The sequence below is a fragment of the Dioscorea cayenensis genome, unplaced genomic scaffold, assembly GCF_009730915.1.
Source record: "Dioscorea cayenensis subsp. rotundata cultivar TDr96_F1 unplaced genomic scaffold, TDr96_F1_v2_PseudoChromosome.rev07_lg8_w22 25.fasta BLBR01002079.1, whole genome shotgun sequence".
In the NCBI taxonomy this organism is placed as follows: domain Eukaryota; kingdom Viridiplantae; phylum Streptophyta; class Magnoliopsida; order Dioscoreales; family Dioscoreaceae; genus Dioscorea; species Dioscorea cayenensis.
The window spans coordinates 14,021-28,466 of NW_024088470.1; the positions used below are offsets into that span (position 1 = coordinate 14,021).

At 33.6% G+C, this 14,446-nt stretch overlaps 1 protein-coding gene and 1 long non-coding RNA gene across 3 annotated transcripts; one reads left to right on the forward strand and one right to left on the reverse strand.

The window, feature by feature from the left end:
* The first annotated feature begins 2,034 nt into the window (after nucleotides 1-2,034).
* On the forward strand, nucleotides 2,035-2,438 carry LOC120257390 (DNA-binding protein DDB_G0278111-like). The gene has a single exon (XM_039264860.1). The coding sequence runs from the start codon at nucleotides 2,094-2,096 to the stop codon at nucleotides 2,436-2,438; it is 345 nt and encodes a 114-aa protein (XP_039120794.1). The 5' UTR covers nucleotides 2,035-2,093.
* Nucleotides 2,439-3,022: 584 nt separating this feature from the next.
* Nucleotides 3,023-8,816, reverse strand: LOC120257389. Of its 2 annotated transcripts, XR_005535667.1 has the most exons (9): nucleotides 8,654-8,816; nucleotides 8,461-8,579; nucleotides 8,327-8,386; nucleotides 8,165-8,247; nucleotides 7,990-8,065; nucleotides 6,305-6,352; nucleotides 3,598-5,824; nucleotides 3,181-3,495; nucleotides 3,023-3,104 (listed from the first exon to the last, which is right to left on the reverse strand). It is a non-coding gene; the product is annotated as an uncharacterized LOC120257389 (long non-coding RNA). The 2 variants fall into 2 exon arrangements; XR_005535666.1 differs by lacking the exons at nucleotides 3,023-3,104; nucleotides 3,181-3,495; nucleotides 3,598-5,824; nucleotides 6,305-6,352 and having other exon boundaries at nucleotides 7,771-8,065.
* Between the last annotated feature and the right edge of the window lie 5,630 nt (nucleotides 8,817-14,446).

Consider the following 14,446-nt stretch of genomic DNA (forward strand, 5'->3'; position numbering starts at 1 on the left):
AAGTCTCAAGACCAGCCAAGAGCATCGATCTCGAGGCAGTCTAAAATACCCAAATCCCATATCAGCCGAGAGCACCGATCTCGAAGCGATCCAAAATATCCAAAATATTCAAAATACACAGATATCAAGACCAGCTAAGAGCACAGATCTAAAGGCGGTCTAAAATACTCAAATCTCTGGATCAGCTAAAGTACCGATCTCGAAGTGATCCTAAATATTCAAATTCCAAGAGTAGACGAGAGCACAGATCTCAAGGCGATTTCAAATCCATAAATTTCAAGCTCAGCTGAGAGCACTGATCTTGAAGCAAATTAAAATATATATATATATATATATATATATATATAATAAATATAATAATAATGAGATATACATGATATGAATAAAAAAATTAATAATAATAATAATAAATTAAAAAAAATTAAAAAAAAATTAATTTTAAAATAATAATAATAATAAATAATAATAATAACAATAATAATTAAAAACATTAAATTAAAAAAAATTATTAAAAAAATAAAATAAAAATAAATAAAAATAAATAAATAATAAAAAAAAGTATTAAATAGATATATATATATAGATAAACTAATGATAATAATAATAATAATAATAAAATAAATAATACAAATAATATATATAATATTGATAAAGATAAAAAAATCAGATAAAGATAATAAATAAATAAATAAATATCCAAATCAGATAAAAAATAATAATAATAATAATAAAATCAAATAAAAATAAAATATATAAATATATATAAATATATAAATCAAAGGAAGATAAAATAAATACATAAATATAATAAATTAAAATCATAATATATAAATATAATAAATTAAACTAAAATAAAATACGATAAAAAAAAATACGATAAAAAATAATAATAATAATAAAAAAGGGGGAACGTGGGGCGTCAGGCGTAGTTACCCCACGATCATCAAAAATTAAAATGAAATATTTAATATGTAATATATATATATATATATAATAAATAAATAATAAACAAATAAAAGAGAATGTGCTTGTCGTGGTCTTCATGCTCATGCGGCCATGCAGCAACCGCTCCACGTCTCTCCACCACGATCAGTGTAACCGCTAATGTCATTATCCTTGTCTTGGTCGCCGCTAATGTCATTATCCTTTGCTTGCTGCTGTGCCCTTGACGAGGAGCCCGTGGAAGACGAAGGAGCCTGAAAACTGGAAGAAGTTGTGAAGGCGAAAGAAGACAGAAGGAACCGACAAGAAGACTTAAGAAGAAGAAGCCAAAAAAAAAAAAAAAAGGAAATTGTTTTCATCGTTGCTACTACATGATGCCTTCATTGCTGCTTGAAACCATCACTGCCTTCTATTGTTGCTGTCGCCCACCACTACCGCTACCAGTGCTGGAGGAGGGCCAAGGGCTTTACTTTGCATTGCAAGAGGTTCGTGATGAAGGGCACTCGTGCTCCATTTTGTTCTCGCCATAAATGCCTCCCTCATGAGGTATGGAGAGAAGGCGTAAAAAGGTAGCGGCTTTGGAGGACTGGGCTCGCCCAAAATGCAAGGATGTTTGTAGTTGTAACATCGCTATGGAGAGAAGGCGGAAAAGGTAGCGGCTTTGGAGGACCGGGCCTGCCCAAAATGCAAGGATGTTTGCAGTTGTAACATCGCTATGGAGAGAAGGCGGAAAAGGTAGCAGCTTTGGAGGACCGGACTCGCCCAAAATGCAAGGATGTTTGCAGCTGTAACATCGCTAAGATGATGGAGTCAAAGATGAAAAATTTTTGCAAAAAGAAAAAGAGGAGAAGTTTGAAGGCATTATGTCCAACAGAATAGGCAAGGGAAATGCTGAAAAGAATTCACACCAAGAGGCAATGTTGCTACATTTTGCTATGGAGAATGATTGTTTTGATAAAAATGGAAGTTCGGATATGATAGAAAACAACTATAATGGTAATCAAAGCCCAGAGAAATGTTCTTCTTCCTCGTGGTACTGCATTAACAATGGTCACAGACTCTGGAGACTACGGACCTGCGGTTCCCAGGGATACTCAACGTCACTGGTCAAAGGTTAAGGCAAGTGGAGCTTGGCATATCACCCAGGATCCATGGATGATTCAGAGCTGGAAGCTATAAGACAAAGAAAAATGCAAGAGTTGATGGGCCAACAAGAAGATGCAAAAATGAAAGCAAAAGAACGGAGACAGCTGATGCTAAATCATATTTTATTTGCTCAAGCGAGAGAAAGACTTGCTCAAATTGCTTTGGTGAAAGCTGATAAAGCAAAAGAAGTAGATGATGTTGTCCTTAGGGCTGCTCAAATGGGGCAGATAACTGAGAAGGTATCTGAAGAGAAGTTTATATCACTCCTCAAGCAGATCAATGACCAAACTAGCAAACAGACCAAAGTCACAATTCAAAGGCGTCGGAATGCTCTTGACGATGATGACTAGGAAGCCATGGTTTAAGATCTTGATGTGTGATTATCAGGATAGTGGTACATGCGTGTACTGTTTCTTCAACTTTGAACTTTGGCACTATTGTTGGTCTATGTGGCATTACTTGCTTTTGTAAATAAATAAATAAAAAGAAAAAAAATGAAAGTGAGAACCATGCTATGGGCTTATGCTATGCATGCACTCACGTGAATTAAACTTTTTTTAAAAGGGCCGGGCCCACCATGAAGAAATATATATGGGAATAGTTAATATATATATATATATATGAATGCATGCAAGCACGTAAATCCTCACCAAACCTTTGAAAAGCCTATTAATCAAAGAGTAAGAAAAGGAAGATGGACGCTTGGCTGTTTCTCACTAGTTGGAACTTGAAACCATTTACAAAGTATCCTTTGTAGCATTGTACTCTACGAGCCGGGCCATAAGAAATCTCAATAAGACGATCATAAATTTCATCTCTATGAATTTGAACTTATTGTAGCGCAATGTAAAAATTAGTGCGTAAGCATTAACATATAAAATATATTACCTTTATTAAATTCACAATTTGAACTTACATAATTTTTGAACCATTGTGCAAATCTTGTATTTCGCACTTTCTCTAGTTCAACTTCTCTTATATTTGGAGAATCTCCTTTAACCATTTCATCAAAGATGCTATCATTATGAAAGGATTAATGTTAGCTTAATTATAGTATAAACCATAGGAAGAACACTCACACATAAAGCTTACTCAATGTAGGGGGTGACCTTCGTGCAATTCATTATAACATATAATTCCGCAGCATAGTACTCATCATCTTTTAGATATTGAAATAATGGCTTAGCACTGAGAAATCGTCCGGGATGTGTGAAAATTGATAGACGTCCCATTGGTTCCGTATCACCACCATCATCATTACGTGGAACCTGATTCAAGTTTGTTTCCACATTGGGTTCAAAATATAATGAGCAAAATAATGAAATTTCTTCAATAACATATGCCTCACAAATGGATCCCTCAACACATGCCAAAATTTTCACCTTCTTCTTTATATGATGCAAAAATCTGAAAATTATATATAATAAAACCACTTTAGCATTAATAGGAGCCATATATTAAATGAATGTCAAGTACATGCTATACCCTAAAGATAGAAGAGTATATTACCTCTCAAATGGATACATCCAGCGATATTGTATAGGCACACCCACCTTAGCCTCATATGGTAGTGTATTGGTTCATGTTCCATGCTATCAAAAAACCCCGGAGGAAAGAATTTTTCCATCTTACAAATTGTTTCAATGATATTTCCTTCCAATAATATCATATGATCGATGCGGATTTCAGTTGAACAAATATCTCTAAAGAAATGAGATAGTTCAGTAATCACATCCCAAATTGAATTGGGCAGAAGATCTCAAAATGTAATCGGAAGAAAACGTTGCATGAATACATGACAATCATGACTTTTCATCCCATATAATTGGCTTTGGGCCTCATTTACATATTGTGCTATGTTTGATGCAAAACCATCAGGAAGTCTCAACTGTTTCACCCATGCACATACGCATTTCTTTTGCTCTTTACTCAAGCAATAAGATGCCTTAGGTTTGAAAGTCCATCCATTACTTTCAATCAAATGCAATTGTGGTCGTCTACAATACAACTCCAAATCCTTTCGTGCCTTGATGTTGTCCTTGGTTTTTCCTTTGACATCCATTACTGTGTTGAAAATATTATCAAAAACATTTCGCTCAATATGCATGACATCCAAATTGTGGCGAATAAGATTGGTATGGCAATATGTCAACTCCCAAAAAATACTTTTCTTCACCCAATGATGGTTGTCTCCATAGCCTGGAACACTTTCAGTACTGACATTGTTGCCATATGTAATATTAGGAAGAGAATTAATTCTCATCAATATTTCTTCCCCTGAATATCGAGGAATCAGAGCATCACGCTCCACTCCATTGCTGAACTTATCTCTTTGCTTCTTGAACGGATGATCTGAAGGTAAGAATCAACGATGACAGTTAAAAAAACATAGCTTCCTACCATGATTTAGTATAAAAGACTTTGTATGTTCCATGCAGTATGGACAAGATAATCTTCCATGAGTGCTCCACCCAGACAAGATCCCATAGGCGTGAAAATCATTAATTGTCCATACTAATGCAGCACGTAACGTAAAATTTTGTTTCCTATATGCATCATACGTCATACAACCATCACTCCACAAATGTTTCAAGTCATCTATTAGGGGTCGTAAAAAAACATCAATATTTTGATTTGGATTTCCAGGAATGACCATACCAAGGAATATGTACGGTTTTTTCATGCACATCCATGGTGGTCAGTTGTACACACTAAGCATTACTGGCCATACAGAATATGGTTTTGAAGCTGGGCCAAATGGATTGAAACCATCAGCACACAAACCCAAGCTGGACATTTCGAGGTTCCATAGCAAATGATTCATGTGTGAGATTGAAGTGTTGCCAAGCCTCACCATCAATTGGATGTCAAAGCACTCCATCATTACTTTTGTTATATGCATGCCAAGTCATGTGTTCAGCAATTTTGGTAGACATATAAAGCCTTTGAAGCCTTGGTATAAGTGGAAAGTAACGCAGAATCTTAAAAGGAATCCTTTTTTGTCTTCTGCCACTTGACTTACTTGGCTTATATCGGGGATGTCCGCATATTGAGCAATATTCTAACTCAAGTGTTTATCTATAAAAACAACATGCTATTTTTCGGGCATACATGAATTTGGACATAACCAAGTCCAAGTTTTGTCAGTCTCTTCTTCATTCTATAAAATTCTTCTGGTAAACATTCATCTGGTGGCAACATGCTCTTTACAACTTTTATGAGACGATTAAAACTTGACTCACTCATGTTAAATTCAGTCTTATAATTTAAAAGTTGAGAGACAGCTGATAACTTTGTATGGTTTACACATCCAGACCACAACGGTTCATTCTACCCTCGGTTCATTACCTTGATGAGCATCAAAATCAAAACTCCCCATTGCAACATCCATAACCATCCTCGCATATAAATTTTCATATTTTCCTTGACATATTGGCTCATCGTCAGCCCTGCTATGTGATGACTCTCCAGTCGGTTGTTCTCCATGTAAAATCCAAGTAGTATAACCATAACTGAAGCCTTTAAGAAAAAGGTACTTGCAGACATTGTCAGAAATTTGCCATTTATTATTTTGACAACCAACACAAGGACATCTAATTTTATTCCCACGGACGAAATCATGTTGAGAAAATGCAAAAGAAATAAAACCCTCAGCTCCATTGAAATAGTTAGGCTTAATGAACCCATCATGGAGTCTCGAATACATCCAAGAACGGTCTCTATCCATTTCGCAACTCTATTAGTATCATAATAAATTTGGTAAGTTCAAGCCACTCAAACAAAAGTAGATTACTCTATTAAAAATGGAGAAAAATATTCTAACGTAATTTTCCCTTAACCAAAAAAAAAACAATAATGCGTAATTCTTTAAGATATATCATCATCCTAATTATATTCTATTATATTTCTTTTTTATTAACTTAAATGATATGTTTTACTAAAATAAAGCCACATTCATGCACAAAAAAAAAGAAGCAAATTGTAATGCTTAGTACTATTATATGAACTTTGATTACTATTTTAACAATAAGGATTCATTTGTTAAATAACTATAATAAATTAATTCCAATTCTCACACAAATTTCAATAAAAGGACAAATAGCATGAATGAATCAACTCACTAAATTCCAATTTATTACATTAGATGTCAATTTTTAAAGAGACAAATATGACTATAAAGTTATAGAAAAACCAAAATTAGCATGAATCAACTCACTCAATAATTCTTCAGAATTTGATATTGCTTGCAATCTTCTCTCAGTACCTTTATTGTAAAAATAATATGAATACAATAATTAATAATAATCATGAGTTAGGATATATATATATATATATATTAATAAAATACACATGGACCCACACAGACATGCATATGCCATTAACAACTTAGCACACACACACACAAGAAAATATATGTTTATAGAGATGTGTGTTGTATGACATGATAGCTTGAGATGATACAATCTCTTGTAATAATATATGGAAAAACCAAAACTTTATAAAGCATTCAATTGAAAATCATCTGTAGAACATCAAATAGGAACAAGAAGAAAATCTTATAGATAGAATTAAAGAAATTAGTGAATCAAATCCATTTCCTTTGCATCTCACATGAAACAAAATACATCAGTTTTGGCAAATATTCATAATAATGCCTCATCATTAGAAACCAGAATTTCATATAAGGTCAACCATTTTTTTTTTAACAATTATTTTTAAGCATATAACAATAATTTATAAATAAATCTAGCAAAATCCAAGGTTTGGCAGACGCATAAAACAAAATATTTGGAAGCAGAAACAGAGGCCTATTTGAATGTGGTGTGAAGATTCAAAATATGCTCTTAATTATTTAGTTAATTCAAACCCCAAATCAGCAAAAATATGTATGGTAATAGGATAAAAAACCACATGATGCCCCATAAAATATCAGGTAATCAGCTGAATATGTTTTCACCAACTATACAAAGAATTTGTTGCTCGTCATTCATATTCTCTAACAATCTTTATAGTTTCAAATGTGCATCTTTTTCTTTAAAAAAATATATAAATGAACAATTTATATTAAACAAATCATTTAGTATTAATTAGTTAATAATTAGATAACTCAACTGTATGATATAATTCATTAAGAGCTTTGAGAGGTAGGAATAAATCAAATCTGCTATAAAGTATGTTTTCATCAACAATAAAAAGAACATGAAACAACCTTCCAACTCAACCACACAGCCTTGCAAGAGTACACTAATCTCATAGTTAAATAATTGAATTAATTTTTTTTCACATGTACAGATGATAACAACATCACTATCACAACATAAGTGGATCCACAATATTTTTAATTTAGAAAACTTAATTGGAAAAAACCAAAAACTACATGGCTTTGTTCAGATAAATAATCTTTAATATTAAAATAATAAGATTACGAAATTCCATTGACACGTTCAAATGATAATAACTTCAACATCGCCATTTTATTGGTAGATCTAGAATAATTTTTTTTTTTCTCAAAAACTACAATTTCTAAAGAAATGGGTTAAGAAAAATATCACTAATAAAAACAGCTTTGAAATTGGTGATATGTAGAGCTTGGTGATAAAATTATGTGACTGAAATACATTAGTGCTATATATCCAATTTCTTTCTTTTCTGCTCAACAGACACATCCAATAAAAGTAAAATTTTCTTTCCATTTTATATTCTTTTCATTAAGTTAAATGAACTTAAATAAAATCCAAATAAAAGGATGAGTTTTAACATAATAAATGAAAGCACTAGATAATTCAGAGAGCATAACGAAGAAACACAATTTCAGTTGCCACCACATTCAAATAGGAAATATGTTTATCAAACCACATAAACCAAGTCAAACTTCAATCAAGAACATCATAATTCACAGACCTTGATCAAATTTTCTCGAGTTCACATCAACACTGATAATTCTCAAAGCCCCTGAGATCCTCGCCCCTTCGGCCGCCTATTTGTTAATCATCATCAATATCATTAGATACATATAATCTTATATGCTTGTATTATATTAAGCTAGTTTGAATTATATCATTGAAAGACAGCTCACCGCAAGTCCTACAGCTCCAAGGCCGAAAACAGCAATTGATGATCCCTTTGCTGGTTTTGCTACATTCAAAACAGCACCAAGACCTTCAAAGAAAACAAAGAACTTGAGCAACAATGACATGCATCAGTTAATGAATGGAAACATGAACCAAGAGTTTTTCACCTGATGAAATGCTACAACCAAGAATGCAAACTTTATCAAGGTTTGCTAATTGAGAAATCCCTAGATAGAGTGAAGCAAAGTGAATCAAAGACAGGAGACCATGAAATAGGATTTGGGGATTTGGAGATACTCACGGCTGGCGTTGATCTTCAATGCTTTTCCCTCGTGAACCAGCCAAAGGAGCAATGGTTTTGTGAGCTCTTGCTTCCCTCACAAACACTCTAATAAGCCTTGCAACACAAACACTCTCAAACTGCAAGCCAGAAAAGATGATCAGAAACCAAAACCAAGATCAACAACAAAAACGAAATGAGAATAGAGGAATACCTGAAGATGAAAATATGCCGGGTTGCTTCCAAATCACAGAGTAGAGCATGAAGAACAATATGTGACGGGATCTGGCGGCGGTGGCATCGGCGGAGATGAGGACCGGCGGTGGCAAGGAGGAGGATCTTGCGGTTGTGAGAAGGAAGAAGGAAAGAAGCCAAGTTTTTTTACAATGAAGGATGAAGAGAGGAAGAAGGGAAAGGCTAGGTTTTCTTACACAATGAACAATCTCCACCATTGATCATAATGATCAATGGTGGAGATTAATCCAAGCTAATAATTTAATATAAAATATATATTTTAAATGTTCACTTCTAATCTCTACTTAAAAATATTACAAATATTTATAATTAAAATATAAATTTAACATTAATCATATAAATTAACTATTATTCTTTATTTCATTATCACAAAATTATTTAAAAGTATTTTCTTGATAATAACTTATATAGATAATTATTTTTAACATAAATCAAAATTAATATAAATAATTTTAGATAATAAGGTCTATTAACATACCGACTGAATTCCGTCGGTAAACCAACGTTGGTCATTGTAATATCATGAAGATATACAGATGGAATTTCATCGGTCATAACATAAAGATATCCGTTGGTAATTTTATTTGTGAACAACTTAAAATGGAGCGTAACATATTGACAGAACTCCGTCGGTATACTATTGTTGGTAATATTATAATTTATTACCAACGGAATTCTATCGCTATTGATACGTCGGTAATTACAAGAAACTTATACCGACGCAATTCCGTTGGTAATAACATTGACATATTCGCCGGTAAACCTTCAACCCTAAAAATTTAGCATGAACCTTACATTACCAACGAATCTCCGTCGGTTATATTACGTCGGTAATATTATTAAATTAAACCAACAGAATTCCGTCACTATTAATAAAAAATGTCTGTCAGTATTCTTTGGCGCCAAGGGAAAAATATGGCAGGTAAATTAGCAACCGAAATCTGTCGGTGTCGTCATTGGTAATATGGTCACTATTATAAATTGAAACCATATAAAACTCCATCGATATTTTGTCGGTAATCTACCTGGTTTCCGTCGATAAAAGAAATATTCCCAACAGAAAGGAATCCGTTGGAAAAACTCCGTCAGTATTGAACTATTTTCTTGTAGTGATAGAACTCTAAAATTTATTATTATCAGAGATGTTACTTTTGATGAGTCTGCTATGTTTAGCCAGAGGGAGGAGCTTGATAATTTTGCAGGTAATAAAGATCAGGGTGCTAACCAGAAGGTGGAGTTTGAAATTGAAGCTCAAAAAGGAATAGAAGAAACTCTTGAATCATAAAGTAAAGCAGCAAGGAGACCAAGAAGGGAAATTAGAAAGTATTTGAGGTATGCCGATTGTGTTAATATTATTGATATTGACTCTATTGCTTATGCCTTGGCAGTAGGAGAACATATTGATTCTAATGAACCGAAGTCATATAAAGAGGCAATGCAAAATAGAGAAGCATCAGAATGGTTGATTGCCATTAATGAGGAGATACAGCCTCTAGCAAAGAACAAAACCTGGGAACTAGTTCCATTACCAAAGGATGTAAAACCAGTGGGATGCAAATTGGTGTTCAAGAAGAAAGAAGGGATTCCTGGAGTAGCCCCAGTGAGGTTCACAGCAAGGCTTGTGGCAAAGGGTTTCTCGCAGAAGGAGGGAATTGATTATCATGAAGTATTCTCACCAGTTGTGAAGCGCAAAACAATTCGAGTTCTTTTTTCCATTGTAAGCTCTTTTGATTTGGAGTTAAAAAATCTTGATGTTAAAATAGTTTTTTTATATTGGAATCTAGAGGAACAAATTTATATGTCACAACCAGAGGGATTTCTTATTTTTGGAAAGGAAGACCATGTATGTTTACTGAAAAGATCTTTATATGGGTTGAAGCAGTCCCCAAGGTACTGGTATAAAATGTTTGATACATTCGTTGTTTCTCATGATTTTGTGAGTAATCAGTATGATAATTGTGTTTACTCTAAAAAGCTTCTAGATGGTTCCTTTATATATATGTTGCTATGCATGGATGACATGTTGATTGCAACTAAGAATAAAGTTGAAATTGATAATTTGAAGGCATTGTTAAGCAATGAGTTTGAAATGAAGAATTTAGGTGCGGCCAAGAACATGTTGGTCATGGAGATTTGGAGAGAGAGGAAAGCAGGACTGTTATATGTTTCTCAACAAAAGTACATTGAAAAGTTACCGTAATCTTTTCATATGGAACACTGAAAGTCGGTTAGTACTCCTTTGGAAACACACTTCAAATTTGATGCTAGTGCTTTACCTAGTACACATGATGAGAGGGATTACATAAGTAGAGTCCCTTATTCCAGTGTTATTGGCAGCTTGATGTATGGAATGTTATGTATTAGGCCATATTTAGCTCATACAGTTAGTGTGGTGAGTAGGTTTATGAGTAATGGAGAGAAGACTCATTGGGAGGTAGTTAAATGGATTATACGATATTTAAAAAGTGTGGGTGGTATTTTCTTGGTTTATGGTACGGATGGTTATACTGGTGGTCTTGTTGGCTATACAGATTCTAACTATGGTGAAGACCTTATTAAGAGGAGATCTATGACTTGCTATATCGTTACTCTATTTGGATGTGCCATCAATTAGAAAGCAACACTTTAGTCTATAGTTTCTTTGTCTACTACTGAAGCAAAATACATGTTATTGACAGAAGAGGTGAAGGAAGGCATGTGGTTGCATGGTCTTATTGATAGTTTGAGCTTGAATGTGTAAATACCGATTATTTATTATGATAGTCTAAGCACATTAAGCTTGGCGAAGAATCCAGACTATCATGAAAGATCAAAGCATATTGATGTCAGGTTGAACTTCATTCGAAATGTTATTGAAGACAAACGACTCTCCATAGAGAAAATAGCCATAGCAAACAATCCAATAGATATGTTGATGAAGCCTTTACCTATAAAAAAAGTTCAAGCATAGCTTGGACTTGGTAAATATTTACATAGGATGAGGCCTTTTAGGGCGTGGATGGCAGGGAGATGTTCTTGGTTCTAGAAGCATGGGAAAATTTAAGTCAAGGTGGAGATTTGTTTAGATGCCTTGAATACGATTGTGGTGACTCTCCTGAAATATGGCTCGACCCAAAATTTAGGGAGTTTGACCAAAAATTAGAAATTTTAATGAAGATCAGTGATGGGCTTATTGCTTGGATCCTTGCAATATAGACAAATCCGGTGTGGGTCGTATTATTTTATTTTAATTCAGACATAGGGTTTTTTTTCCTGTATCATCTTGTATCAATTTTTTTCCTTGAAAGAGATGAATAAGAAATCTTTCTCTCCCTGCCTGTAAATATTTGTGTGCTATTGTTTTTCCATTGTTTTCCTTCATATTATTATTGCATTTGTCATAACAGAATACAATCAATTATCTAGCTTCATGCTGTAGATTGCCATGTATCTATAAATATAGCTTCATTTAAGCATATATTGTGGGAGGCTCTTGAAGCATATAAGAGAGATGATCTCATCCCGGACAAGGTCTATACTGATTGCCTCAGCATTATCGAACTGATCTATAAGAAGGACCCCAGAGTTAACTGGGAATACCATCAACTTTCTAAGGATGTTAAGCTCTTGCTTGAGAATCTGCCTCTTGTGCAGATTAAGTGCATCCCTAGAAGCTACAACATCCTCACTAATGGGCTGGCTGAATATGCTCTTTCTCAGCCTTTACAACAACTCGTACACTTTCAAAGTGGTCTAGCAATAACAAACTGGTTGCAACATGTTGCTGCATCCTACAACCTGATTTTCTAGTCTCCTGTTTTGTCTTTTTCTTTCTGTTTTTCTGTATTTTTTAGCTTTTAGCTCCTCTTTGCAAAATAATAATATATATATAGCTTCATTTATTAAAACTCTAATGTTTTGTAGGTCAAAATGTTCTGATTATAAAAAAACTCATGGTGTGTTTGTGTATAAAATACATCACATTTTATAGCAAATTCCACAAATCAAAAATCGTGACATTGATTGCTGATATAATATGAAATGTATAAATCACACTAAAGAAATTAATTAAGAGAACAACACAAGCCCTACAACCACTTGTGACATCATAATATATCACACTTGTTATACAAAGCTTTTTGGTTGGTTTAAACACTACACATCAAAACATAAGACATTCATTGACATACCAAGGAGTATGTAAATTTTTTTTTTTCTAGAACCAGTGCTTTGCTTTTCCCCTTCACTCTCCTTACTAGCATATTAATGAATCACATCTTTTGTGCTCTAACTGATAAAGAAAAGAAAGTCGACTGCAAATTTTCGCAAACTATTAATTAAAGCTATGATTTGATACAAAGACTTCAATAATGTGTTTATTAATGCAACATAGAAGAATTTTTATTGGTTCACCCAAATAATTGAAGAAGAATGGCGGTAGTTGGAGGTTGAAAATTCATGGTTTACTATTTGATTTTGAAATGTCTTCATTAATTATCTCTTTAAAGCTAAATGGTGTACTATCTTTGGAAAATGCATTTGAAGGAATAAAATTTATATATACATATACAAAATTACTAGTAATTAATAACCAAACTCAACCAGTAAGAAATTTGGAGTGATATTTTCAATACCTATATATATATATATATATATCTTGATTAATTGGTTTTCTAAATATGAAGTATGGAAAGAAACAAGAGGTGTGACGGACCTTTGAGATGTGTGTGAATTATGCAAATATATCAGCATGCATATATGCAAATAATATGACAATTAGTCCATGAATATCGCAAGTGTACGGGTCATCAAGTAATACCTCATGGGTAAGCACAAGGGTCGTATTTCCCCAGGAATGGCGAGAGGCTCCTATTACTTCCTTTTCACTTAATCAATAGCCTACATGTTTACGTTCTTTCTTTAATCTACTTCTACAACTTATTACACAATACAATTGTAGAATCATTAAGTATAATTAGAAGGAGTTAAGAGATTATATGATAGTTATCTTGATTATTACTTATGGTACGGTTGAGTGTGATAATTGGCTTTTAGAATTGGACCAAGGGAATTCAAAGGCCTACTAGTCCCAATCTCTTGCCAACTAGATCTAAATCACTAGGAACTTAAGGTGGAATCTCTTCCTACCCCAGCCTTCTATGTTCACCTTAAGTACGAGAAATCCTCTACAAGGGACAAATCAAACCCTAAGCCTAAGGGGTAATCGATCCATAATCTAAAGATCTAGCAATACCTAACCTCTTAAAACATGCATAGATCTAACAGAGCATGGGTCTCCTAATGTGGGCCATATCTTCCTCATCCACATTAACAAGAATATCATTCAAGCAAAGATACAATGATTCACAAAAGACTATAAAGATTTAACAAATTATCAATCAAGATTCATAAACAATAATCGAGGAACCTAGACACAATTCACATCGAATTAGGTTCTTATGGATCATAAAATAATCAATAAAAGCAAGGAAGAACCATAAGACCAAAGAATAAGTAAGCATTTAAAAAATTCTTAAACTAACTCCCTCCAATAGGTTTGCCAAGGTTGAGGATGAGAGGATCCCAAGATTGACAAGATGATACCAAACGCCTTCGTGCGCCCTCCTCTAATGATGATCATTGGATTATCCTTGAGAAACTGTTGGAATATAAAAGAAACTCGTCTCCAGCCGCTCAGATCTCCAAAACTCCGGCCGCCCTACCCTATTCGACAAAAGAATCTCCCCGAATTTAGAAAAACCTAGAGTATTTA